Source organism: Dendrobates tinctorius, unplaced genomic scaffold, assembly GCF_039654945.1.
Source record: "Dendrobates tinctorius isolate UK_male_01 unplaced genomic scaffold, ASM3965494v1 ptg000016l, whole genome shotgun sequence".
Lineage (NCBI taxonomy): Eukaryota > Metazoa > Chordata > Amphibia > Anura > Dendrobatidae > Dendrobates > Dendrobates tinctorius.
This window is the reverse complement of record NW_027361684.1, coordinates 18,077,141-18,104,261: the sequence shown is the minus strand read 5'-3', so window position 1 is coordinate 18,104,261 and position 27,121 is coordinate 18,077,141. Positions and strand designations below refer to the sequence as shown.

At 45.7% G+C, this 27,121-nt stretch overlaps 1 protein-coding gene across 2 annotated transcripts; it reads right to left on the bottom strand.

Moving 5' to 3' along the window:
* SLC46A1 (solute carrier family 46 member 1) lies at positions 1 to 27,121 on the bottom strand. 2 transcript variants are annotated; one of them, XM_073565537.1, is made up of 5 exons: positions 26,824 to 27,121; positions 8,224 to 9,076; positions 4,232 to 4,315; positions 3,097 to 3,253; positions 1 to 818 (listed from the first exon to the last, which is right to left on the bottom strand). In XM_073565537.1, exons 1-5 carry the CDS (start codon positions 27,070 to 27,072, stop codon positions 761 to 763), a joined length of 1,401 nt encoding a protein of 466 aa, XP_073421638.1. In that variant the 5' UTR covers positions 27,073 to 27,121; the 3' UTR covers positions 1 to 760. The 2 variants fall into 2 exon arrangements, with proteins under 2 accessions (XP_073421638.1, XP_073421637.1); XM_073565536.1 differs by lacking the exon at positions 26,824 to 27,121 and adding an exon at positions 19,938 to 20,241.

Below are 27,121 nucleotides of genomic sequence, written 5' to 3'. Positions count from 1 at the left end.
TTAAGACTGTAGCAATTTCATTTATTACCACTTTTATGATTCATTGTTTTTCACAGTAAATGACGTCAGAAATAACAATAATGTAGGACAAACATACAGAAATAAATGTATTAAAAAAATTGATCACTTTAAGACACAGAGCATTTTGCACACCGTCACACTACAATATTAATATATCATTTGTGGTTAAAACAACGCAAATATACCAAGTGCGTGACCCTAATTTAGAGACTGAATCACAAACTGAGCTCAGCTACATCGGTAAGGCTGTCATACATGGAGCGTGGCATTTCCATTCAAGTACATAAAGTGTGTTAGCAGCAGAAGGGATTCATGCACTTGGGTTGTCTGCACAGAAGTAGCACATATACAACCATGGCGGTGCACCCAGTACCACGAGGTGGGGTTGGCTTCACTTAGCTCAGTCAAGAAACTCTTTTTAGTTGCATCTTCAATGCCCTTCAGTCAGGTGCCAGACACCGAAATATGACTGCACAGGTTCACGCAGGATTTAACCAAATCCAATGGGCACGTACCGTTCCGGACCACAGATCTGGGAGCGTAACTTGACTTCTTAAATTGACCATCTGGCCCGAAGATGGTTAAATCTTTACGCACAAGAACTACACAAGTCTTACGTTCTGTAAAGATTATTAGTAATGTCAAAAATTGGTCTGTTTTGTAAGGTCTTTAAGCGCCCGTCCTCGGTGAGGAGTCATGGGATTCATCATCTTCAACAGTGCAATGTTCAATAAGACCGTCAAGAAATTTCAGCAAACTGGCTGTACAGGGGTTTCTGGCCATAAATCTCGATCAATCTACAAAGAAATAAGTGGATATAATGGTTAGTGACCAATCCTGGAAATAGGAGATGTGATAGACGCCAAGAAAGCCTGAGGAGCAACTGTATCACACGCGGCTGTTCCATAAAAAGGTCAACAATTGAAGGGTTTCATTTCCAGAAATGTTATGCTTGTTCTGTAGATATACCATTTACTCTGCCGCCCTGAGTGAGATTGTGCTGCCGACAGTCACCAAATGTGCGGTCAGTATGGACATTATACGAGCTAAAGAACGGCACCAGAGCGGAATCTGGTATATAGTGTAAGACATTTAGAAAAATAAATACAGAATTTAAAAAAAAAAAAAAAAAAAAAAAAAGACTGTATGCACTGAGAAATTGCATTAACAATAATTCCCATATGAAACGTTATATTTAGAATTTAACTCCCTTATATAGCACCATTTATTCCACAGTCCTTCACAGACATCATCATCGCTGTCCCCAGAGGGAATTTGGATTGAGAGCCCCTATCAGTATGTCTTTTGAATGTAGGAGGAAACTGGTGAAACCGGAGAGAGCATATAAAGTCCTTTATCAGATGTTCTTGGTGGGATCTGAACCCAGGACCTCAGCGCTGCAAGTTTACAGTGTTAACCACTGAGCCACCCTACTGCTTTCCTTATATCACAATCATTTACAGTGGCATCTAAAAGTCTGGGCACGTAAGTTGAAAAGATCCGTAAAAGGCCTAAAGTTAAAGATGACGCATTTCCTTTGCATTTTAGGCAAAAAAGAAAAAAAAATTTTCTTTACATTTCGAAAATTACAAAAATGAAAAATGGGCCAGTGCTAAATTTTGGGCACCGTTGGAGATTTGTGTCTTCAGATAACTTTGACCAAGATTTGACCTTAATTAATGTTATGGCTTTTTCATCATCATCGTTAGGAAAGGACAGGTGATTCAAATTTCCCAGCTTTATAAAAACCCAGCCTCCTCTAACCTTGTGCCAAAAAACAACAGCCTTCTAAGCAGCTGCCTTGCACTCTGACAATGATGGCGGCCCACATAGTGGGAGAAGGCTATAAGGAGATAGCAATGAGTTTTCAAGTTGACCTTTCCTCTGTTTGAAATGTAATTAAGACTGGACACTGATCTAATGGGACATTGCCACAAATTGCCAAGCAGTCCTACCCTACAACAATTACAGATGAGTGAGCCCGAACTGTAACGTTCATGGTTAGTGCCGGACACCTAGAGTGAGAGTGTGAACGAGAGAGAAAAGACCAATACTCCCCTCCCGTGCCGACACTGCTCCAGCGGTATCTACAATCGTGTTCCTGGGATCCTTCGTGCAGTTGATATGACAAGCGAGCTTGGCGCCCAATCAGCGCCGACGTCACCCACATCCGGACGAATCGAACAACAGGAAGTTGGGGCTGCGGCTGCTCCCGCACTTCCTCTTGAGGTTAGATCTGTCTAAAGGTGGGACAGTGACGCCAGCTGTGATTAGGCACCAGGCTCACTTGTCATAACAACCGCATGAGAGCCCCGAGCCCGTGAATGCGGACACTGCATTTTTATCGGCGCCAAACATTTAGATGAAGAAGGGGTTGTCCTAGTAGCGGTCAACTCCTTTAAAGCTGAGAAGAAAAAGATTTGCCGCTGAATACAGAAGTGCATGCCGCATTAGGGTCCTGTGAACTTCCAAACTGTGTGCTGCTTCTGGTTACTACGTCCCCCAAGACTATATGACCCTAATCAGAAGAGGCACCAAGGACGCCGGCATTGGAGTGCTGGTGGAGTAAGTTCACAGGACTGTAGTTCGCGTGCCACAGGGGATCAGTCCAGGGTACTGTAAATCTTTGTGCAACCCTAGTTGCTATGTATCTCTAGCCTGAAGATGGAGTCTCCTTTTTGCACAAGATGATCCCACTGTAGCCTGTAATATGAGTAGAAATCTTACCAGTCACATTCATTTCAGTGATGTTGGAAGCACATCTGTACAGTGAATTCACACAAAATGACCTCTGGTTCATGTTGTGAAGTCAAATATAAGAATTCTTACAGCTTGTTAAAGAGTCCATATTCTTAAGAGAATTCTGTAATATCTGCACCAGTGTCACTGCTAAAGAAGTATTCCCATCTTAGACATTGCCTGATAAGTGATGGCTCCACTGTCAGGACCATCACTACAATGCACCAAGTAGTGGACCTGTACTAGGTGGGCCATAAACACTCCCGATGGCAACACCACTTTAACCTTGATCATTTATATCCTATCAAAAAGGAGAATGCAGTGCAATAACTTTACCCAATGATTCCAGCTGGGATCAGCAGGACAATGGCTCCAAACAAGAACGCAAACCCTCTCATGAAGTAGAGCGTAGCTGGGTAGACAGAATTAAAGATACTGGTGGCAAAGATGAAGGAAATGCCCTCCACACACGCAACAACCGAAAATAACGCCCCTGTGGATGAGAACATTGGAGACACAATCAGCATGGAAGCCAGGAGCATTATAACAAATGCACAATTCACATGTCAAATACTATGAACACTGTGTGAAATGAGAACTAGATCAGACCCGCTTTGTGAGCCAGAATGTAAAGCAACTGAAGGTGCAGAGATTACCGGGAATGATGAACCTTTGTCCTCAGAGATTTATTACACACAGATATGAGACGCCATTATCTAGTTTCGCATAAGTAGAATCCCTGAAACTTAATTAAAGGTCCGGCTCATTCTGTCATACGCATTGACAAACACTCAATGAACCCCGCCGATGATATCCAATGACATGGGGATGGCCATTATATATTTTTTTGGCTGTTAAAAGAATTTGTCATGTTTTTGCCATGTAATCAGAGAGAAGCATGATATAAAAACAGAGAGGTTGATTCCAGTGATGTGATATGTCACTAACTGGGCTGCTTGGTGCAGTTTTGATACGATCCCTGTTGTCTCTGCTGTAGATGCAGCAGTGCTTAGAATGCTGAGCTGTGTATAACCCAGCCCACGTCCCGGATCGGCAGCTTCCTTTGTACACTGTACGTACATTGGCAGCTTGCTGACTATCAGTGGTGGGGGCGGGGTTACACAAGTAAAGATGGACTGCCTGGCATGTGACCTATTCCAGCTGTGATAATCTCCTACTGATTCTTCTGAAACTAGAGCATAAGTGATACATCACTAGAATGAGGATCTCGGCCCCTACATCATGCACAGCCCTACGGTTAAATAGTAAAACCCTACTGACAGATTCCCTTTAAATTCCAGTAGATTTCTCCTCCCTGTAGATAACTGCTTATGAATTACCCGTTGGCTGCTTACCCCCATCACGGTGTTGATCTAATGTACATTTTAGGTTATTGGTTATGCTGATCATGTTTTGGACATCTTACACGTATAGACAGATGACACGAGACGCCAACACTGCATGTTCTTACCTTGCTCTCCCTCTTCCACCAGTTTGGACAGCTTGGATCTGATAATTGGAGTTGTGGCCATGGAGAAGAATCTTAAGCCATAGCCTAGGAGATAAGCAAAGAGAACATATGGATCTGCCCATTTACACTTTGGTTACATCACAGACACCACTTCATTTTCTGCCTGGTTTTATGAATTCATAGAAATCCCAAACCCTGCTTCCCAATCACACAGTGAACAGAAAAAGGGTATGAAGCGCAGAATGTTTTTTTTTGTTGATTTGCCGCCCAAATGATAAATTAAGCAGCGTTCTAAAAAGTCCTACCATTATGCTGCTGTATGTAGAGTGTGTGAGGCTGGGAACATACTGCGTCTGTGTCTAATACACTTAGTTATGCACCCGACAGTGGCACAGTAGAAATAAGCACTCATTGAAAAGCCGTCCGGCGACCATGTGATCGGGGCGACTAGTCCAAGAGGCCGGTCTCTGCAGCTTCTCCTCTAACCGCTCCTATACACACACACACACACACACACACACACACACACACACAGGACCGGCCCTCTTGGACTAGCCCACAAGCAGTATAATCCCCGCACGGATTTTAAATATATGCTTTATTTTGTAACGATGCAGCATTAAGAATAGGAGTAATCTTGCTGGAAAGATGAAGCAGGACTCCGATTTATGGTGCCCGTGGTTCAGGCATCACAAATCAAAACATTTCAGCTGTCTGATAACACAACTAGGGGAACCTAGATCTTACTACATACATATTTATTGAGTTCCGTGGGAGCGGAATAAATCTGTATGTAATAATGCCACCCTATCTACATAATGCTCATTCCTGCTGCACTTGGGCTGGATGTGACTGTACAAAATGCCCGATAATCTGAGCCAATAGCCAGAACAGGCTGAACAGGTTGAGCCTCAAATTTCTGCTCAGTCCTTTCATTTTTTACGAGCAGCCTCATTTTAAAAACCATAGACCGCGAGAAGAGCGAGTCAGGAAAACCACACTGTGCAGTCAGCAGTTGTCTGTACAGCTGTGCTGCCTCCATCTCCGGAATATTACAACTGTCTGCAAATTCCCCACCGAAGTGTTTGTCAGCACATTATCCTGTCTGTGTGCACCCTGGACGGTCCTGAAATACTGAGAGGTTCTTCTCAAAGATGGTGACAATCTGCAGATTGCTAAGGGTCCAACTGCTGGAATTCCCACCGATCCCAAGAACGGGGCTCTGAAATGCCTTGGTAGAACGGAGTAAGGCCTCTTTCACACTTCAGTTCAAATCCGCCAAAAAGTCAGACAAGCGGATCCGTTCTCAACTGATGTGAACGGATGGCACAGGATCCGTTTTCAGATGAGGAGAGGAGAGAAAGAGGAGAGGAGAGAAAGAGGAGAGGAGAGAAAGAGGAGAGGAGAGAAAGAGGAGAGGAGAGAAAGAGGAGAGGAGAGAAAGAGGAGAGGAGAGAAAGAGGAGAGGAGAGAAAGAGGAGAGGAGAGAAAGAGGAGAGGAGAGAAAGAGGAGAGGAGAGAAAGAGGAGAGGAGAGAAAGAGGAGAGGAGAGAAAGAGGAGAGGAGAGAAAGAGGAGAGGAGAGAAAGAGGAGAGGAGAGAAAGAGGAGAGGAGAGAAAGAGGAGAGGAGAGAAAGAGGAGAGGAGAGAAAGAGGAGAGGAGAGAAAGAGGAGAGGAGAGAAAGAGGAGAGGAGAGAAAGAGGAGAGGAGAGAAAGAGGAGAGGAGAGAAAGAGGAGAGGAGAGAAAGAGGAGAGGAGAGAAAGAGGAGAGGAGAGAAAGAGGAGAGGAGAGAAAGAGGAGAGGAGAGAAAGAGGAGAGGAGAGAAAGAGGAGAGGAGAGAAAGAGGAGAGGAGAGAAAGAGGAGAGGAGAGAAAGAGGAGAGGAGAGAAAGAGGAGAGGAGAGAAAGAGGAGAGGAGAGAAAGAGGAGAGGAGAGAAAGAGGAGAGGAGAGAAAGAGGAGAGGAGAGAAAGAGGAGAGGAGAGAAAGAGGAGAGGAGAGAAAGAGGAGAGGAGAGAAAGAGGAGAGGAGAGAAAGAGGAGAGGAGAGAAAGAGGAGAGGAGAGAAAGAGGAGAGGAGAGAAAGAGGAGAGGAGAGAAAGAGGAGAGGAGAGAAAGAGGAGAGGAGAGAAAGAGGAGAGGAGAGAAAGAGGAGAGGAGAGAAAGAGGAGAGGAGAGAAAGAGGAGAGGAGAGAAAGAGGAGAGGAGAGAAAGAGGAGAGGAGAGAAAGAGGAGAGGAGAGAAAGAGGAGAGGAGAGAAAGAGAAAGTTTTTTTGTCCAGCACCCAGAAAGAATTTCGGGTTAAATGAGTGTCTGGAGGATCCGCCAGAGAAAAAAACGTTACAAGCTCCGTTTTGAAATCTTTGAGGATGGTGACGGACAGAAACTTTTGGCGGATCCTCAAAAAAAACGGATACAACGGACAGCAATCCGTCACAATCCGCCATTAATGAAAGTCAATGGGGAAAAAAACGGATCCTCAAAAGAAAATTGAGGATCCGTTTTTTTTCTAAACCTGGCGGATTGTGACTGATTGTAAAAAACTGAAGTGTGAAAGAGGCCTAAGCTGCACACGTCACTGCTCCATACATTGTCTACGGCAGGGTTCCCCAACTCCAGTCCTCAAGGCCCACCAACAGATCATGTTTTCAGGATTTCCTTTGTATTGCACAGGTGAAGCAATTATCACCTGAGCAATACAAAGGAAATCCTGAAAACATGATCTGTTGGTGGGCCTTGAGGACTGGAGTTGGGGAACCCTGGTCTACGGGACGGGCAGAGAGCCAAGCACTGCTCAGCTATCTCCAGCGGCCCCGCGGACAATGAATGGAGTAGTGCCATGTATGTGCAGCTTCCTCTTGCGCGAATCACCTGAGATGACTTCGCGCTCTCGCGAGCGTGACGTCACAAAGGTCCTTCGCGCATACCATCACTGGGACTGGAAAATGCCGGGAGCGCCGATGAGATCGGGGGGCCGTCGGAAGGTGAGAATAACTATTTTTTTTTTTTTTTTATTACCAACCTGTCAATCAGTTTTCCAAGCGATTCTACAGATCGCTTGGAAAACGTTAGAATTCTGCAAGCTAATTACGCTTGCAAAACGCTAGTGTTTAGCGGGAATACGCATGCCAATTCCGCATGTGTATTTTCCGCGGCAGGGAGTTGCGGAATTTCCGCGGAAATTCCGAGTGTGTGCACATAGCCTGAAGGAGATTTACCTCCTTTACATGTCAATGTATGAGAATAAAGAAGGCCGCACACATTAGGTGGCTGCTGGCCGAGTGATGCTTCAGCTGATCGTTCGGTCCCTGCCATCTCTCCCATATGCAGGAGCGCTCCAGTATTCTCTAGGAGAAAGCCGCCAACAGACATCTCTCCTGGCCGCTTATCTCTGGGAGATCAAAGTGATCTGCAGTCTGAAATTGGACATACCTGACCAACATCTTCCCCGATCATCAGTTGGCCGCCTCCCTCAGACATTAGCTTATTGGCCGAACATCAGCTGACATTAGTCTAATGTGTATGGGGGAATTAGGAGCAAGAAAACCGAGACTAGGGGGAGGAAGGTGACTTATTAATAGGTTGAGAGAAAACAATATGTGACTAGTGGTGTGTCAAAGGGTCAGAATTGGGACCTCACCTTTGGCACAGTAGGACGTTTCCACAGTAAGCCTACAAGAGTACTAAGGATGTGAATCTGTCAGTTCGAGGGACTTGTGATTGTTTCCTAATGGAGTTTTAGGACATATGTAATTTTACAGGTTATGCATTAGTCTGTTCTCATCTCGTTTTGCCCCTATGTTCAGCGTTTGCACCAGGAAAGCTCCCAATGCCTGGGCTAAGCATATCCACAGGCCCCTAGTCAACTGCATAACCAAATCTTGGCATATGATGGGAGAGAGAAACTGATTAATATATTATATGCCTGAAGTTGTATATTTAAGTACTTAAGTACTGAATTCTGATTCTTGTAAGAAAAAACATGGTACGTCACCTGTAAACAGGATTGGAGTAGTTGTGGCCAAAGAGAAGACCACCAGGCCTGAGATGTTTGATAAGAATCCCATTTCCGCCACCCAGCTGTCTGCCAGGCACAGCTGGAAGAGTCGTAGTCCTGCCAGGCTGCTGAGGTATGTGAGGTGCTCCGCTGCTGATCCATAACCAATCAGGTCCGAATCCCAGCACAGCGGAAAGCTGAGCTCATAGATCACCATCAAGTCCTTGACCCCCATGTGAACAGTCACCACCAGCAGGAAAGCCAAACAGTATAGGCAAAGCTTGCTTCTTCGACCATTCTCTCCAGGCAAAGTAAAGAGTTGGAAAATTGACTGATAATGTTTGACAGTAAACAATCGGGAAGGTTTCCGGTCCTTCACAGATTCCCTGACACAAAAATAAACATAAAAGGCAGTAAAAATGTACAAGGCAAAAGCTAACCAAAAAGGGTTAATGTAGCCCTGAACTTTCCTCCAGTGTCCACCAACGATGCTGGCTATCATTCCCGCAATGCCAAGGCAAGCCTCCAAGATGGCAACGCGGAAGGTCCGAGATGGTCGATCAGTCACATCTGCAATGTAGGCAAAACAGCCAGCGAGGATCATGTTAAAGTCACCAGTGAGGCCACCAATAATGCGTCCCAGCAATAAGTAACCGACATGTAGCTCCCGGTACATGACCACAAGGTAGACGGCAACTTGCAAGGCCAGTCCGATGAACGGAGCGATGAGTACGGAGCGACGACCCACCTGGTCACTCCAGGGGCCGAGGAGCATCACAGAGAACAGGCCGACTATTAAACCACTCAAGTTCAAGTACAGACTCCAATGCGATGTGAGGGACTCCACCTCCTACAAACAGGAAAGAGGTCAAGATACAATGTACCAGAATTAGAGAATATTGGAAAATACATACAGAAAGGTGAAGAGCTTGCATCAGTTCTAGCACAGGAACACGATTTTAACCTATATTCTGGAATAATGGAAATGTAATGGTGGCAGAATGACAATATGCACACAGGATACCGACAGATCCAGACATTGATCAATTACAGGTATTATCACGATGACCTGTCAGTGACGACCTGTAATTCTAATCTGAGAGTAGTCATTTCCTAAATACGAGTTACTAGATTACTGCACAAGTACAGTGCTGGTCACCCAGAGCTTTAGTAACTCCATGTGTGTCACCATAGGCGTACCACAGGTGTAATCTTACTAAACACCGAGTGTTTAGTCATCCTGACTACATAAGCATTAACATTGAGGTTTATAAGCGCAGAACGTTTACACGTATTATTGTGGCGCTATTTTGTCATCCACTTATGGCAATTCACACGTGTCAGATCAGCACAATGATTAGCCAGAGTCAATGGGGATAATCCACTAATCGTCTATACTCCGCAGGCTCTTTTCTGCAGAATCCACAGGAATATGATTATTGCTTTTTACACATACAGATTTTATTTTTTATATACATTTTTTTGTAGAACGGTCAAAAATTAGCAGAGGAATTTTCTGCAGCAAGTAAACGTGTCCTGGAAATCCAATCACATGTATGGGATGCAAAATGTAAGTGGACTTTATGCAAATTTCAATGTGTAGACTGACCCTAAGGGCTCATGCACATGGCCGTATTTTCAGTCCGAGTGCGATCCGAAAAAACATTGGATTGCACTCGGGCCAATATTAGTCTATGGGGCCGTTTACATGCCCAACTTTTTGCCGAGACAGCAAGGTCCGAGAGAAAAAAACTTAATTAATTTGTATCCATTATTTAGATCGCACTCGGCAATGCAAGCCAATGAGTCTGTGGAAACCATCATTCTGCACTCGGATGACATCTCATTTTTTCTCCATGTTCTCATCCGAGAGAATCAGATCAACACTCTGATCGGAGTGTGGTTAGCATAATTGACCGATTCTCTCGTATGATAGAATGTACTCTCATTTTACTATAGCCTAAGGCTATGTTCCCATGAAACAGATTTCCCGCAGCGAGAGTCCCACAGTGATATCTGATGCAGAAGGTGCGTGGGAGCCGCTCAGTTCACGCTATATACCGCAAGGTATTTCATAGGCGAGTAATGGTTATTTGATTTTTTTACCAGTTCCGGTAAACTAGCATGTACATTTTATCGGTGCTGCCCATGTCTAAGGTTACCTGAGGGCAGAAAATATATTTTATTTTTCTTCCTTATTTAGCACATTACAAGCTGCCATCAGCATTTTCAGATGGCCACGGTGGATCACAGGATCATATGAGGAAACTCCAGGGTCTGGGGCACAGGGCAGTGGTAAGGGCATATAGAAGTGCACAAAAGTAAATCATTTAGACTAAATTTGCAAATTCACCAGACCAGAGTTATGACATACAAGCTAATATACCCATTGCTTGATATTCACTGCAAGAGCGAATCACACACCTGGCAACGCAACAGACCCACTGCACCCTTGTAGCCACGGGTGGACCCCACTAGCATGTCAATAAGAACAGACTGTGACTTGATTGTCTGTACAGTATATACGTATATAGTGCTGAGAGAGAGAAATACAAGACTTTTCCTCCCATTAGACCAATAAGCTGGGAAAAGCTGAAAGTCCATGATGGGCCGCCAACCAGGGCTGTGGAGTCGGTAAGCCAAACCTGCGACTCCGACTCCTCAATTTCCCTTACACCGACTCCGACTCCCACACATATTGCTTATATTTAAGTGAAAAATTTATTGTAGTACAATGTGAACCTCAGACATTTAATCATTTTTATGATCCAATAATCAAGATATTTAGAACAGAATATATATTGGTGTACTACCCGGTTTTCATTCTTTTTGGTACAGATACGATATGGATAGACAGATATGGATAAATGGATAGATAGCAAAAGCAGATTAGAAATCTGCTCTATTGAGTAACATTATCTATGAGCTCAAAAACCTTTCAGGTGATGCAGTTTTTTAAAAAGATGATCAGCTTTTGCAGCTGAAAAACGTATCCTCAAAAAACACAGGAAAAACGCTGTGCGTGAATGTAGCCTTAGATCAGGAATAGAACAGCCATTTATAGGACATTTCATAACTTTCCCAAACTCCTATGAAAAAATATTCAGCACATTCTGCATTGAACTACTGTACCCAATTTATTATATATTTTAGGAGTCGGAGTCGGTCCATTTTATACCGACTCCAACTCCACCAAAATGAGCACCGACTCCGACTCCACAGTCCTGCCGCCAACAGGGGGCAACAGCACCAATAGGACTAGATTCCAAAAAAAAAAAAAAAAAAGAATTAAAAAAATGCTGCAAACCCAAAAATACAAAAATACTGCTAAACGGAATCCAAATTGGTTTATTAAAAGCCAAAGCATTGACCCATATTAACGGCATCATACCAACATCCAGCCCACCACCCTGTACTTATGACTTGGACTGAAAATTCGTTCTATACCGGCTGGCTAACCCCCTTAGATGCCACTAATACAACTTTGGTATATAAGTGGTTATACAGAGCTCATTCATATGCTCATAGGTGTCCATTAGGGGCCCAAAAATAGGCCCCAGGTCCGTCATGTACAATTGGGACCTGAGACACTGCCTGTCAATGTAACAGTAATGACAAAGAACTGTGCAATAAGACCCCTTAGTGACCGCTGTACGAAAGGGGCATCGTTCTTGTGCCCTCCACCATGGAGCCCAGTGTGGAGTGGATGGCACATCGTTGCTGCAGCCAAATAATCAAAGCCATGGGGGCACAGAAATGGAGGGGATGTAATAGGCGAGTAAAGGTTCTGCTGTGTATTACACTGCTGGCCTTTTGAATGTTTTCGGCTCTAGGAAATACCCTTTAAGCAAGATATTTTCACTTTGATAGTAAGTAGAACATTTAACACTGTAATAAATGGGCGACTCACGCTGGGTTTTGGTAATAAATCCACAAATTATCCAGTTATAAAAGTCGTGATAAAAATACACCGACACGGGCAATTTATATACTTTATTACTGTACACACTCCCAGCCTGGAGTGCAGGCAGCTGGCACAACCCTATGAGCATTCCTTTCTCCCAGTGTCTGTCCTGCAGGGTGGAAGCAAGGGATCTGTTCGGTTTCCTCATACAAGAAAACAAAGGGCAACTGGACAATTTCCCTATTAATTCTCAATATTACACTCAGATTTTCAGTTCCAGACATTTTGCAACATATCTACCAGGTGTGAATATACCCAATATGCGACCATATTAAAGGGGTTGTCCGGTCTAGAATGAAAAGTGTGCAGTCACTCTGCTTGACTGCAGGCTTGTGAATCCTCCCAGCGCACGTACTGCAAGGATTCGCCGGTGACAGTGCCGGGAATGGCAGCCCAGTATACGATAGGCATTCTCATGGGCAGAACCCATCTGTGGGCGCAACCTCGATCCATACACTTGCATTGAGCGAGGCTGTGCCTATCTGGTCGGCACGTGACCATATATATGCAAATCATATACTTGTGGTCATGCACCCAGAATCCTGGCAGTGCGTGCAATGTGAAGATTTACAAGTCTGCAGTCACACAGAGTGACTGCAGACTTGTACCCCAAGGCCAGACAACCCCTTTATCATTATGTATAGGAGAAGTTGTCATTTTTTCTACACGTGAAAATCACTGATGGTAAAAAAAAAAGGACACAAGGACCAGACACCGATGAAGCTCAGACCGTTTTTTGCAGATGTGAGAAATCACTGATGTGTGAATGTAGCCTTAGTCAACTGTCTGCATATTACAATATAGGGATGAGAGCCGGTGACTACCTGGTTGTTGTGAAGAGGATTGAACCATTTGTCATCTAAAATCCATACTGCCTTCAATATAACGGCTAATTACAGGACAAAGTACACGGCGTTGCTCGGATGTGCGGCCTGACAATGAAAAGCATTAGGCCTTTTAGGTCTGAATTGATCAGTAGCACCGAGACTGGATGTGACCCAGCTGATATGTCAGGGACACCACTATGGAGGTTTTATGCCACTCTGGTGAAGAACAGCTGGCAGTAATGTGCTCAGAAATTTAGTGAACCTAAAACTTTCCGTAACGCAGATTAGCCCTAAGGCTGTGTGCACACGCTGCGGATTAGGTGCGGATTCATCCGCGCGGATTTTGTAAAATCCGCAGGTCAAAATACCTGCGGTTTTACCTGCGGATTGCTCTGCGGTTTTGTCCTGCGGTTTTTCATCTCCTCAATAGAGGAGATGGCAAACCACAGGAGAATCCACAGAAAGAATTGACATGTCAATTCTTTCTGCGGATTGAAAACCGCAGATAATCCGCGCGGAAAATTCTGCACTGCGGTTTTTGATTCCCATAGGGAATCATGGTACTGTACTGCTGCGGGTCCGCAGCGGCCAAAACCGCTGCGGAACCGAAGCAAAATCCGCAGCGTGTGCACACAGCCTTAATGTCAGGGCATGTAGTAATGTTTTAGATCGGTGATGAATGGATCCATAATGCATCACTCACGGCTCACTATCGGCCCAAACTGTACTCACCATTTTATATGGATTCTGTAAGAACATGTGAAAGGGAAATAAATGAGCACGTTCTAATGCATCAAGTATCAGGAAGGCGTTCTCCATCAGATACAATAAAGATCCATGGGGAAAACGACCCTGCGGGGTCCGTGCACGTGGTCCTAAAAAAATCACAGATGTGCGGTAGATTTTATAGATTTTTATAGAAAGCTGTGATCTGGACAGTGGGAGGAGTCGAGGTAATCAGATTACGTCTCGTAGGAAGGGTCCCTTCTCCTCCTGTGCCAGCGTGTTACCCTGCATGGCGCCTTCTTGCATTTATAAATTTGTCACCCGCCCTACAAATTAAATAATTCCACCGCCCCGGGCTGCAGACACTGCCACTCCATCCGGACCATGGTGAGGAAGGGCACAATACAGGTTGAGTGATGTATAGAAAGGGACTTTTAGCTTCATTTTCGCTAGAATTAAGAAAAAACTTGTTCGGAAAACCCCTTTAAATTACTTGCGGACTTCACACCTTCCTAATGAATAACAGACGGAGCAACAATGAGGCGGATAAAAAAAAAAAAAATATGGATCTAGTGACTCAGAATAAAGCCGGTGACCCAATGAAATTAATTGGCTCGGGCAGCAAACCAATGTGATGGGCTCCCTGGCTCTGGCCCATACAGGGGGTCTTAGTCAGAAGATGCCCCACGTATGAACTATACTGTGTACAGGGTGGATCTACGCCAGATCACAGCATTACATTATCATTCCATTGCCATCACGTGTCTGACTGCAGGATGCTGACTAATGCATTCAGTCATCTCAAGACCATTTATTAGTATATATTATTTCTATAGGCGCGAATCAATACCGATGGCGTCCGGCTTCTGGCTGCTCTTAGGATACTATTCTGGAACAATTTTTAGAACTAAGGATCCATCCAGAGGGCGAATCTGACCCACTTGTACAGGTATGGACAGAGCGTAGTCCCTATAAATATCATACCTGTAGTATAGAGTTTAGTAGTTTGCTCGGACCAAAAAAAAAATAAAATTGTTTAATATGCAAATGAGGGGTTTTCGGTGCAATGTTACAGCTCCACAATTTGCATACTGAGTACTTTGCCATATCCTGACTGACAGCATTGAGGAGAGCACAGCCACACTCAGTGTGTTACTGCCGGCTTTCATTGCTGGCTCCTGTCTGCAGCACAGTACAGAGTGATGGCCGCAGACAGGAGCCGATGATCAGAGCCGGTAATGACACTATGTAAGGGCAGCTGCTTGTCACATCTTGTACGCCAGCGTAGAATGAATGAAAAGCGGCACTCATCAGGCTCTGCGGCGGTTAAACATTCTTTAATTCAGGGAGCAAGACAACCAGAGCAGTATGCACCTAACTGCAGAACCTGGCGAGTGCTGCTTTTCATTCCTTCTATGGTATACTACAGTATCTAATGCGAGCACCGCCAATAGTTCTTTCACAAGGCGTATAGCTCGATATAAGAGGGCAATTCACGTAATTACAGGTTGGGTCTGGTGCCTGCACAGCTTCAGCCAATTCATATTAATTGCTTGTCAGATCTAGATTGACAGAACTGAAGTCAATCAGGATTGACAGCACTCAAGCGAGCCCTTGCCTGAACTCTGCGGCCACGCTCACCTAGTGTTATTGCTGGCTCCTGTCTGCAGTACAGTAACGAGCGACAGCCGCAGACAGGAGCAGGCGATGAGAGCCAGCAATGACACCATGTAAGCGCAGCTGCAGGGTCCATGCGCAGATGCAGTGCCACGGCTGGTTATCTCTTGATTGACAGCACTCAAGCGAGCCCTTGCCTGAACTCTGCCGCCGCGCTCACCTAATGTTATTGCTGACTTCTGTATGCATTACAGTACCAATCAGCAGCCACAGACAGGAGGCAGCAATGAGAGTCGGCATCGACACTAAGTGAGCGAGGCTGCAATGTTCGAGCAAGTGCAAAGCCGCTAACTGAATTCACTGCTGACAATCAAGGCATGACAATCAGCATCTCCACAGTTTTGCTCAGTTTCATTGCCAACTCTGCTCACTTGCTCCTGTCTGCTGCTGCCACTAATATATGCAATTTATTCTGTATCTTCAATGACAAGTCCTAATGCACTTACTATAATTATGCTTCTTACAATTACTAAGGATATCCTAGGATCTAAGGGGTAAGGTATCTCCTTGTGCAGAGTGACAAGCCAAGCCTGGCATGTCAGATTGAGTACGCCTTGCATGATTGCTACTTCCAATAGGTGACACTAGAATGCAAGTCCTCTTCCTCTCCGAAGAGACACTTTGCATAAGGATATCCTTAAGATTTGGGAAACGATGAGTTGGGAGTGCTGATTAGTTGAAACCCAATCATTGCTAAATCAATGGGGCACAAAGGCGTGCTTCTGAGCACTGTGCAATTTGGGGACATCATATGAGCGAGGCCGGGATCAGGTGACCACAAATAACATTATTCGTATTGCCACCTGTATGTCCGTTTCTTACATCTGTGCGACATCTAATGTTATATATCAACAATTACAAAAAATGTTACAAGATCAAACATGTTAATAATTGGAAGAGAAGCAATTAGTTCCAGCTGCGTGTAAAATTCTTCTTTGGCTCTGATAAAGATCTTATAGATCGAAACGCGTTGCCGTGTCCGTGGCTGTGGCATACATTATGAAGATTTTATTTTAAATGATGGAATAAAGAAGAATTTTACACGCAGCTGGAACTAATTGCTTCTCTTCTAATTGGTTTCACGTCAGTCCAGACGGAGTTCCGAGGTCTGCGGTGGATGTCTGGTGAGCTGGCTTATGTTGCTTTTGTATGTTAATAATTACCAAAGTTTCATTAAAAATTGGATGCACTGTGGACAGTGTCCTTTCTTTTAATGCACACATTGAGTTTAAGGGCGAGAGTGATATGAAAAATGTATCACACTAGTGCAAGCGGCAATTTCTTTACACGTGGACGATGCACATATGAAAATCTGAGCCGACGCTCGATTACTTTGGTCAGTGTGACGCCCCTTCTGCACGGATAGCATGCGCACCGACAATGCACTCGGCTGAAGGAGCGGATTCACACAAGGGAATCGATCATCTGTGCGCTGGATCCGATTTTCATCCGCTTGTGATCTGTGTAATTGCCGCTCATCTCGTATGAAAAAAAAATAAAAAGACATTGGAGGATTCCCAAGCTTCTCTTAGCAGACAATATTTTAAAACATGGCAGCATGCAGGTGCAACATGAGCGTCCTATATGCTCTTAGATTTTTTTTTGTTTTGTAGGCCCGTTCGCCGGAATGGGCGAGATTGCTGTGAAAGCCTAATAGGTACACGTTTTATGAAAAAAAAAAAAAAAAAAAAAAAAAAACCATGACCAAACAACCCACATTCAACAAAACTCAGGAATGTAAATGTGGCCTTCGGGTCATTGACAGCTCAGTCTTTCCTGTATGTATACTCTCAGTTTTTTTCACTTTCTTTTTGCGGACTGATGATCTGCATAAGAAAAAAAATGGAACCTAGTAAGATCCTACTTTCCCCATTCAAGTGGAAAAAAAAAAAAAAAATAGACAGGACATGGATGTCATCTATATACCCACATGCTGTTTTTCACTGACTGGTTACTAGAAGCAGCTTAGGAAACCTCCGTCTGTTATTTTTGGATTGTGGAGAAATAGGTTACACACGAACCAAAATCAGTTGAAAATCGGATCCGGTACAGTGACGGAAATTGGTGTCTTTCATACAAACGGAAAAACCGATGATCCCAGCACAAGGATCCTGTCAGACGTAATGATGCTGCTGGTGGGAAATACCTTTTGGTGATGCTAGTGATTGGCTGCAGCGGTCATCTGCTGACATCACTGCTTCAGCCTGTCAATAAAAATCGGAGGGCAGTAGCGGAGAGCGGACGAGGGAGCAGCGGAAGGGGGGAGGGGGATCTCAATTTGTAATTTTTCATCTGTACAAGCCTTACTGTTAAAGTTTCCTTGGAAACCCACAAATATGACGTCATCTGGATTGTGAAAACGAAAAGGAATGAAAACAAGAACACAGGTGTCTAAACAGAAACCAGAGATGATTTCATGGAACTGAGAGGAAGGTAAAGGGCTCCGGGCAGCACGTTCTGCCTAATATACAGAGATCACACCTGTGCACACACAGCGAGGTGGCAGACACAACACCGGCCCTCCGTCCAGCATTACACCGGTGTTATCCCCTCTACATATTGCACAATGATGGAGGAACTGCAGATACAGCTCCTCAGCCCCTACAGGTTGTGTCCCACGTAGATCAGCAGCACATTACTCACAAATCCGTGCCATCTTATTTACCCACGTTTAAAGGGGTTTTCCACTTACAAAAAAGCATCCCCCAAAAGGCTGGATATAACATAAAATCACAACACAGCTATAATCCCCATGTTTTTGCTGCATCTGGGATTTCATGACTAAAGTGCACATGACCGCTGCAGTCAATCACTAAGCTGCTGAGGCAGATAACACAAGCCACCAAACTCAGTGATTGCCTGCAGCGGTGATGTGCACTATAATCACATCAGCTTTACAGCCAAAAAAACAAACACCAGAGTAGCGGGATCTGGCGCAGGACTGTGAGAGGGAAAGTATTACCTGGCCTTGTTTGTTTTTTGAAAAACATCCAATTGTTTGAGGAACACTTTTTTTGTAAGTGGAAAATCCCTTTACAATAAAGTCATCCGACGATGTAATGTGTACGGCGACCCCTGACAGCGGATGTTGGCAGTGTGAAGGTTATGGCCCATCGCTTTTGTCTTCCTGGGAGATAAGCCACCGCCAAAACTGTCTGACTGCGACTTACTCCACTCTCCCTATCGAAAACACATGAACGCTCAGCTGAGCCGAATGTTCATGTGTAGACGGGAGTCATGAGAGATGGTGGACGGTCGTGCGAGTGTCCGGCCATCAGATGCTGTATGTACATGGACAGGTTTACTGAAAAGATTTGTCAAGGGGTCTGATGAACGGTGTTAAATGGTCAGGGTGATGCCACCAACTGGCCACTCCCAGATGTCAATGTAAGCCTAAACATGTCAACTGACGGGCCCTGCACCTGACAGACCCTGCGCCCCAACCGAGGCCGACGGTCCCTGCACCCCTGATAGACCCTGCACCCCTGATGGCCTCGGTTGGGGTGCAGGGTCTAACAGTCCCTTCACCCCTGACAGACCCTGAGCCTCAACCGAGGCCGACGGTCCCTACACCCGACAGACCCTGCGCCCCAACCAAGGCCGACGGTCCCTACACCCCTGACAGACCCTGCGCCCCAACCGAGGCCGACGGTCCCTTCACCCCTGACAGACCCTGCGCCCCAACAGAGGCCGATGGTCCCTGCACCCCTGACAGACCCTGCGCCCCAACCGAGGCAGACGGTCCCTACACCCCTGACAGACCCTGCGCCCCAACCGAGGCCGACGGTCCCTACACCCCTGACAGACCCTGCGCCCCAACCGAGGCCGACGGTCCCTTCACCCCTGACAGACCCTGCGCCCCAACCAAGGCCGACGGTCCCTTCACCCCTGACAGACCCTGCGCCCCAACCGAGGCCGACGGTCCCTTCACCCGACAGACCCTGCGCCCCAACCAAGGCCTACGGTCCCTTCACCCCTGACAGACCCTGCATTCCAACCAAGGCCGACGGTCCCCTCACCCCTGACAGACCCTGCGCCCCAACAAGGCCGACGGTCCCTTCACCCCTGACAGACCCTGCATCCCAACCAAGGCCTACGGTCCCTTCACCCCTGACAGACCCTGCGCCCCAACCAAAGCTGATGATCTCTTCACCCGATAGACTGCTTCCCAACCAAGGCCGACGGTCCCTGCACCCCAACCCACTGTCACTAACAGTCAAACAGGCTATATTCTTCAGGACATGAGCTCCGCTCATCCGCTGCCATCTACACTCCGTGCCCATTGTGGCCCTGGCATCACCCCCAGTACGGGGTCTCCAGTGTCTCGTGATCAATATCCCACGTATCAGAACCATCGAAATTTGTGCAACACTTAGCAACCAATCAGATTGCAGCTCTCACTTCTCAGCCCTCTTGTGGGGAATAAAGCAGACATTTGATTGGTTGCTTCTTCTACCCTTCCCTCTGCACGTTATATGGCAGTCTCTGTGAGCGGTATACGCGGGGGGCAGTCTCACCTTCTCCAGCGGGTTGCTGTTATTCGTGCAGCCCTCGATCTTGCTCCCATTGTAGCCGATGTCAGCGCTCAGCCTCTCCCACAGATACTGAGTAGTGAGCGGGCCCTGGAGCGCCCTAGAAAACATGGCCAGGAACAGCACCGGCTCCACCGTCACCCGGCCCGTATAGCAGCGCCGGAGCCTCGGCTTATCGCGCCTGTCAGAGCCCATGTCCGGGCACAGCACGTCGGGCAGGTCGTTGTCAGACATAGCGCTGAGCACAGCACATCCGGGAACACTGCGGCCGCAGCCAGGACTGAGGCGGCTAGGGATAGCCCCGCCCACAGCTGGGAGACACTCCGCCCAGATCTCCGCCCATGTCCTGCCCAGTTCCCAGCCGTCCGCTGCGCTCATCATCATCATCCGCTGTCACTGTAGCGCTGCCGCTTCCCAGCAGTGGATCAGGCACATGCCATGACTATGGATGCTGGTGCTCCCTGTTAGCCGCCATTTTCATATTATTATAAATCCCCGATAAAAATGCCAGGGATTTTCAGAGGCGTCCAGAGAACTCATGTGAAAAAGAAAATTCACTGGGGTCACAACACGTCCCACAGCTACTGAAGCCCCTAGATTCCCCTCTTATTGCACCCATGAAGTAAGAAGCCAACAACAGGGCCCCACCACCAGGGGTGGATTAACCCCTTCGTGACCGGGCCAATTTTTTAATTCTGACTAACTCTGGAACACTTCAACAAATCCCAGTGATTTTGAGACTGTTTTTTCGTGGCACATTCTAACTTACGATAGTGGTAAATTTAGATTGATATATTTTGTATTTATAAAAAAATATCAGAAACTTGACAAAAATGTAAAAAAAAAATTGCAATTTTCAAACTTTGAACGATCCTCCCTTTAATCCAGATAGTCACACCCCACAAAAACAATAACAACATTTCCCTCATGTCTGCCTTACATCAGCACCATTTTTAAAACGCTAATTTATTTTGTTAGCCTTTTAGGAGGTTTAAAAATGTAGCAGCAATTTATCATTTTATCAAGAAAATTTTCAAAACTTATTTTTTGAGGGACCTATCCAGGTTTGGAGTGACTTTGGGGGTGCTATATATTGGAAAACCCCAAACATGATACCATTTTAAAAACTGCAGCCCCCCGACATATTGAAAACTGCTGTCAGGTAGTTTATTAACCCTTCAGGTGATTTTCAGGAATTAATGCAAAGTGGTATATCCAGAATGAAAAAGTGTTTGTTTACTACCTAAATGTCATTAACTTCTGAACCGTCCGCTATAGCCGGGAGACTGAGGCCGCTATTTGGCCATGAACTGCTATGGCAAACATCAGGACCACACAATCATGATCTCAGTGTGTCAATTAGATTAAAGAGCAAGCCCCCACAATCTATTAACCATTTTTCCGATGTAAACTGTGTTCCAAATTATTATGCAAAAAGAGTTTAGGAGTGATAAGGTTAGAATTTTTTTGTTTCTCATTTACACTCATTGATGGTGATGTGTGTCAGGGCTCTTTATATCACTGAAAGCAATTGCAGATACCTGTGAAAATTAGTTTGGCAGGTGTGTCCAAATAAAGGCAAGACTACTTAAGAAGGCTGTTCCACATTATTAAGCAGCCTACATTTTTTGCCAAAATGGGAAAGAAAAAGGATGTGTCGGTGCTGAGAAGCAACAAATTGTGGAGTATTTAGGTCAAGGCGTGACTACAATCAACATTGCCAAGACACTTCATCGTGATCATCGCACAATCAAGAAGTATGTAGCTGATTCCCAGCACACACGTGTGCGTGCTGATAAGGAAAAAGTGAGGACTCTTTCCAACAGGCAATTGCGTCAGGTTAAAAGAGCAGCTGCAAAAATGCCTTGTCATAGCAGCAGACAAGTTTTTGAAGCTGCTGGTCCCTCCAACGTCCCCCGAACAACAAGATGCAGGGTCCTTCAGAGGTTTGCAGCTGTGCGTAAGCCATCCTGTCGACCACCCCTATCCACTGCACACAAGCAGAAACGGCTCCAGTGGGCCAAACAATACATGAAGACTGACTTCCAAACTGTTTTGTTCACCGATGAGTGCCGTGCAACGCTCGATGGTCCAGATGGATGGAGTGGAGGATGGCTGGTTGATGGACACCCCATGAAAACACGGCTAAGGCGTCAACAAGGAGGAGGTGGAGCAATGTTTTGGGCTGGAATCATGGGGAGAGAGATTGTCAGCCCCTTTAGGATCCCTGAAGGGGTAAAGATGAACTCCATAATCTATGTGGAGTTTCTAAAACAGCACTTCCTGCCATGGTTCAAGAGGAAGAACCGTGCTTTCCGCAGCAAGATCATTTTCATGCATGATAATGCACCATCTCATGCTGCAAATAACATCTGCATCTCTGGCTGCTATGGGCAAAAAAGAAGACAAACTTATGGTGTGGCCACCATCTTCCCCTGACCTCAACCCCATTGAGAACCTCTGGAGCATCATCAAAAGGAGTGTCTATGATGGTGGGAGGCAGGTCACATCTAAGCAACAGCTCTGGGAGGGTATTCTGTCCTCATTTCAGAGCAACGTTACAGGGAGAACCTACCCAGTCTGCCAGTTCATAAATTGCAGATCAATAGTTTATAAGATCACCTGCATATGTGGCCTGGAATACGTCAGCAAAACCAAAAGAGAACTTAGGGTCAGGGTAGGAGAACATCACAGGGATAAAATCAACAAACGTGACACACCAGTGGCCAACCACATTAATCAAACTCATAAGGGGGATGTAAAGGCTGTCAGTTTCATGGGTATAGAGAACATCCCTCAAAATCGAAGAGGAGGTGATTGGGACAAACGTATCCTCCAGAGAGAGACCTATTGGATTTTTTCCCTACAAACCACACACCCAAAAGGACTTAATGAAATTCTTTCCTTTTCTTCCTTCTTGTAGGGAGATTTTTATAGGGTTATCTAACCTAGGGAGAGCCGTTGACGAGTGGGGGCGCCAACCTCCGCGTGAGGTAGGGGTCATTTAGAGAGGGAATAATAGGGTCAGACTTAGTGAGCACCCTTCCTATACTTCTACAGATATGAAGGAGATTGGTGGTACCCCTTTTTATCCATTCATCACATACTCCAAATTGACTAAATTTACATCAATATAGTCGTGTTTCCTCATTCTGAAATTGTCCTTTTAGAGCTTTGGACCACTGATATGGTGCATAATTGATTGTACAAAGTAATCACTGAAAATGTCTGCATTAAGGGTTAAATGTCGCTAGTGATAAGTCCTAGCGCCTCCTTATTTTACCAAAATGTGCATTTGGAAAAGTTATTAACATGTGTGTGGAATATAATGCAGGTTGCACAGTTGATTATTTTGGTTTTGTACATGGTAAACCGCATGGTAACATGGCACTTAATGTGATTATGTAGCAGGTTGCCATGGACACTGGGGCGTCCCGTGATTTGTTTCTCCTGTGACGCTATGGAAGTGGGGGGCATGTGCGCCGACAATGTCTGACCTGGATATGACGCGCATTAATCTGCAGACTACCCAGGAAGTGGGGCAAGTAATGTATGCAGTACACAGCGTCTCACGCAAACCGGAAGTACCACGTGCGGCGACCGGAAGCCGCGGTACGCCGGGACTTATAAAAAGTAGGTTATTCAGAACGGGCGCGCTATGCCTTAGGATAACATGTCGGGATAGCCCTGATGAGTCTGACAGACGAAACGCGTTGGGTGACATCTGTGGGGATCGGGTCGCTAATCTGGGCATCACTGAATGTGCTGAACCTGATCACCCCTTTTCTTCATGGGCGCAAGATAAAGCTAAGTACAGAGGTTTCATCACTAAAGATGCCATGAGGGCATAAGAATACAATGTATGCTGGAGGAATATGTTCTGATACATTGTGCCCCAGGGGCAATTTGTAACTATTGCTGGCTAAAGAAAGCGCACATGAGTGTACACTTATATTGATATATGGTGGATTTTATATTGCTGAATTTATGGTCCAACATTTTGTTTGAAGGTTCATGGTTCTAACAGAGACCTTACTATGTGGATGACCCACAGTTATTAGATAGGTCCAGAAACTTATATTTATTGTGCCTTTATCCGATGAAACATATGGACCATCATTATAACTATTTGCTGTCCTTTGCCACAGGACAATAAGGCGGTACACAACGGTCTGTTTTTATCAAGAGCACGTTACTCTAGCACTGTTTTCACTTGTTTGCATCTTGTATTGCAACAATTGTTGCTTTTAAAGGGTTAAATAAAAGTTGTGTTTTATTTATAATTTCTACCAATTTGCTACACCATTAATAATTTGATATTGGTCATTATACCCCTGCTTCATTGAACCCATTTGGTGTCTCCCTTCACAAAGGCATCCGAGGTGTGAAATGGTTCCAATGCTGTGCGCTCTCAGGATGGCACTCTGGGGTCTGAGACCCTGCAACCAGCAAAGCTACCTTTGCTCAAGATAACATAGGTTATGCCCTTTGTGAAGAGCTGCAGCCTAAGAACAGATGCTAATTTAGGCTAGTTTCACACTAGTGTTCGGCAGAGTTGCGAAGGGCTGCGTAGTTCCTCCGTGAAGCACTGCCGCACCTCCTCCGTTCAGCTCCACCTACGTCTGCATGCGGCCTGTGTACCTATCTTTAACATTGGATACATAGGCCATGCGGATGTATGCGGATGCGTCTGCATGCGTCGTTTTGATGTGGCGGCGTCCTGCGTCAAACGCAACATGTTGCATTTTGCTGCAGCTCTGCCGAACGCTAGAGTGAAGCTAGCCTTATTGCCGGTCATACATTGCCTACAAATACATATTTTCACTACAACTGGTCTGGCTGGCATACAGATAAGCACTAGCAGATGCGAGCTGGTCCGGTTGGTATACAGATGATCACTGGCAGGTGCGGACTGGTTCAGCTGAAATACAGTGAGACAAACCAAGTATAGGCAGACAGGCACTGGACAGGCAGACTGACTGGGGGGTACCAGGGTCCTGACAACTAGCAAGTATGCAAAAGCTAACATTACACATTGCTCGGGCACATACATGCAGGAGGAGGTGCCTTAAATAGTAAATGTACCTCAGCTATTTGCTGGGGACACTTTAGGATGGGGTGTTAGGATGTATGAGAAGGGGAGCACACACGAGCTGTGTGCGTACCCGGGCTGCCACCAACAAGGAAGGGGGAGGAAGCGCGGGAAAGGGGGCCACGGCGCTTTATGAACCAGCGTCCCTGCTGGGGAAGAGGGGCAGCGTGCAGGGTCGCTGGCACTACAGCTTCTTTATATTTTAGTATTTGGTTTCTGTCTCCACCCCGTTTAGGTTGAGACACCATGTCTATGGCATTAACACCTAGTGAACTCACATGCTCACTATGAGTATAGTGTTTCCTCGATGGACGAGAAGTGCAACCCACATACAACAATCTGTATACTTCACAGGTAATAACGCACAGTGTGTGTTAAGCTGCAATTAATGAAATGATTAATGTCATATTTATCGTCAGTAACAGTAGACCTATTTTAGTATTATGCATGTAAGGACACAATGTATGACCCGTGAACATACAACCAGGTGGCCGAATTATTATTTTTGTGTTATTAGTCATATGATCACTAGGTGAGATAATATGTCTAATTGTGGTACCTCATTTAGGGACACATCGGGAACCTTATTTTGGATGTTTTTTAAAGAATAAATCAGTATAAAATATAGGTACCGTATGTTTTTATTTCTGATATTGATCATTGGATATTAATTACTGTCTTGTGATGAAAACTATAGGTTTGGTCATTTTGTGATTATTAGTTGGTTTATTTGGTTGTGTGAGATACTGGTCTTCTGTTTTCGAGTCAGCTATATTTTTTTTAGCTCCATCAGTGGTATATCCCCTTTGTGAAAGCCGCATGTTAGTAAGAGATTGTTGATGGCCGCAGCTGACCTAGCTCTGACATACCCTCCTACAGGTAAGGTGCGTATTACATGTTTGGGATGACACCTGGCAGCACACAGTAGAGTAAGGCTGTGTGGACACGCTGCGGATTAGGTGCGGATTCATCCGCACGGATTTTGTAAAATCTGCAGGTCAAAAGACCTGCGGTTTTACCTGCGGATTGCTCTGCGGTTTTTCATCTCCTCAATGGAGGAGATGGCAAACCGCAGCGGAATCCGCAGAAAGAATTGACATGTCAATTCTTTCTGCGGATTGAAAACCGCGGAAAATTCCGCACCGTCTGCACTGCGGTTTTTGATTCCCATAGGGAATGATGGTACTGTACACCGCAGCAAAAACTGCTGCGGGTCCGCAGCGGCCAAAACCGCTGCGGAACCGCGGCAAAATCCGCAGCGTGTGCACACAGCCTTACCCGCTATTGGTTTTTCTGTAGATATTAGTATGGACTTTCTGTTGAAAAGAATTTCTAAATTAAAAAAATATCCAAAAAAAAAACGTATGGAATGACTAGAATACATAACGGAAATGTTTTCTGAGTGATTGTTAATGTAGCCAATGAAATTTGGTACGGCCACCCCATCACCGCCCCATATGATAAAGACATCATCGATGAAGCGAATACACCGAAAAACATCAGACACAAAGATTATGGATGTAATGTATAATCTTCAGGCCAAGACCCATTGTGGCCCTGGCATCACCCCCAGTACGGGGTCTCCACTGTGATCAGTATCCCGAACATATCAGAAGCATCAAAATTTGTGCAAAACTCAGTAACCAATCAGATTGCAGCTCTCACTTCTCAGCCCTCTTGTGGGGAATAAAAGCAGACATTTGATTGGTTGCTTCTACCCTTCCCTCTGCACGTTATATGGCAGTCTCTGTGAGCGGTATACGCGGGGGGCAGTCTCACCTTCTCCAGCGGGTTGCTGTTATTCGTGCAGCCCTCGATCTTGCTCCCATTGTAGCCGATGTCAGCGCTCAGCCTCTCCCACAGATACTGAGTAGTGAGCGGGCCCTGGAGCGCCATAGAAAACATGGCCAGGAACAGCACCGGCTCCACCGTCACCCGGCCCGTAGAGCAGCGCCGGAGCCTCGGCTGATCGTGCCTGTCAGAGCCCATGTCCGGGCACAGCACGTCGGGCAGGTCGTTGTCAGACATAGTGCTGAGCACAGCACATCCGGGAACACTGCGGCCGCAGCCAGGACTG

Bases quoted from the DNA above. Each gene is read 5' to 3' on its own strand.
- SLC46A1 (XM_073565537.1), bottom strand. From the start codon at position 27,072: ATGTCTGACAACGACCTGCCCGACGTGCTGTGCCCGGACATGGGCTCT. The intron at 9,077-26,823 runs GTGAGACTGCCC...TCCTGTTTGTAG, and splicing joins ACAGCAACCCGCTGGAGAAG to GAGGTGGAGTCCCTCACATC. The intron at 3,254-4,231 runs GTAAGAACATGC...TCTCATCCACAG, and splicing joins GGTGGAAGAGGGAGAGCAAG to GGGCGTTATTTTCGGTTGTT.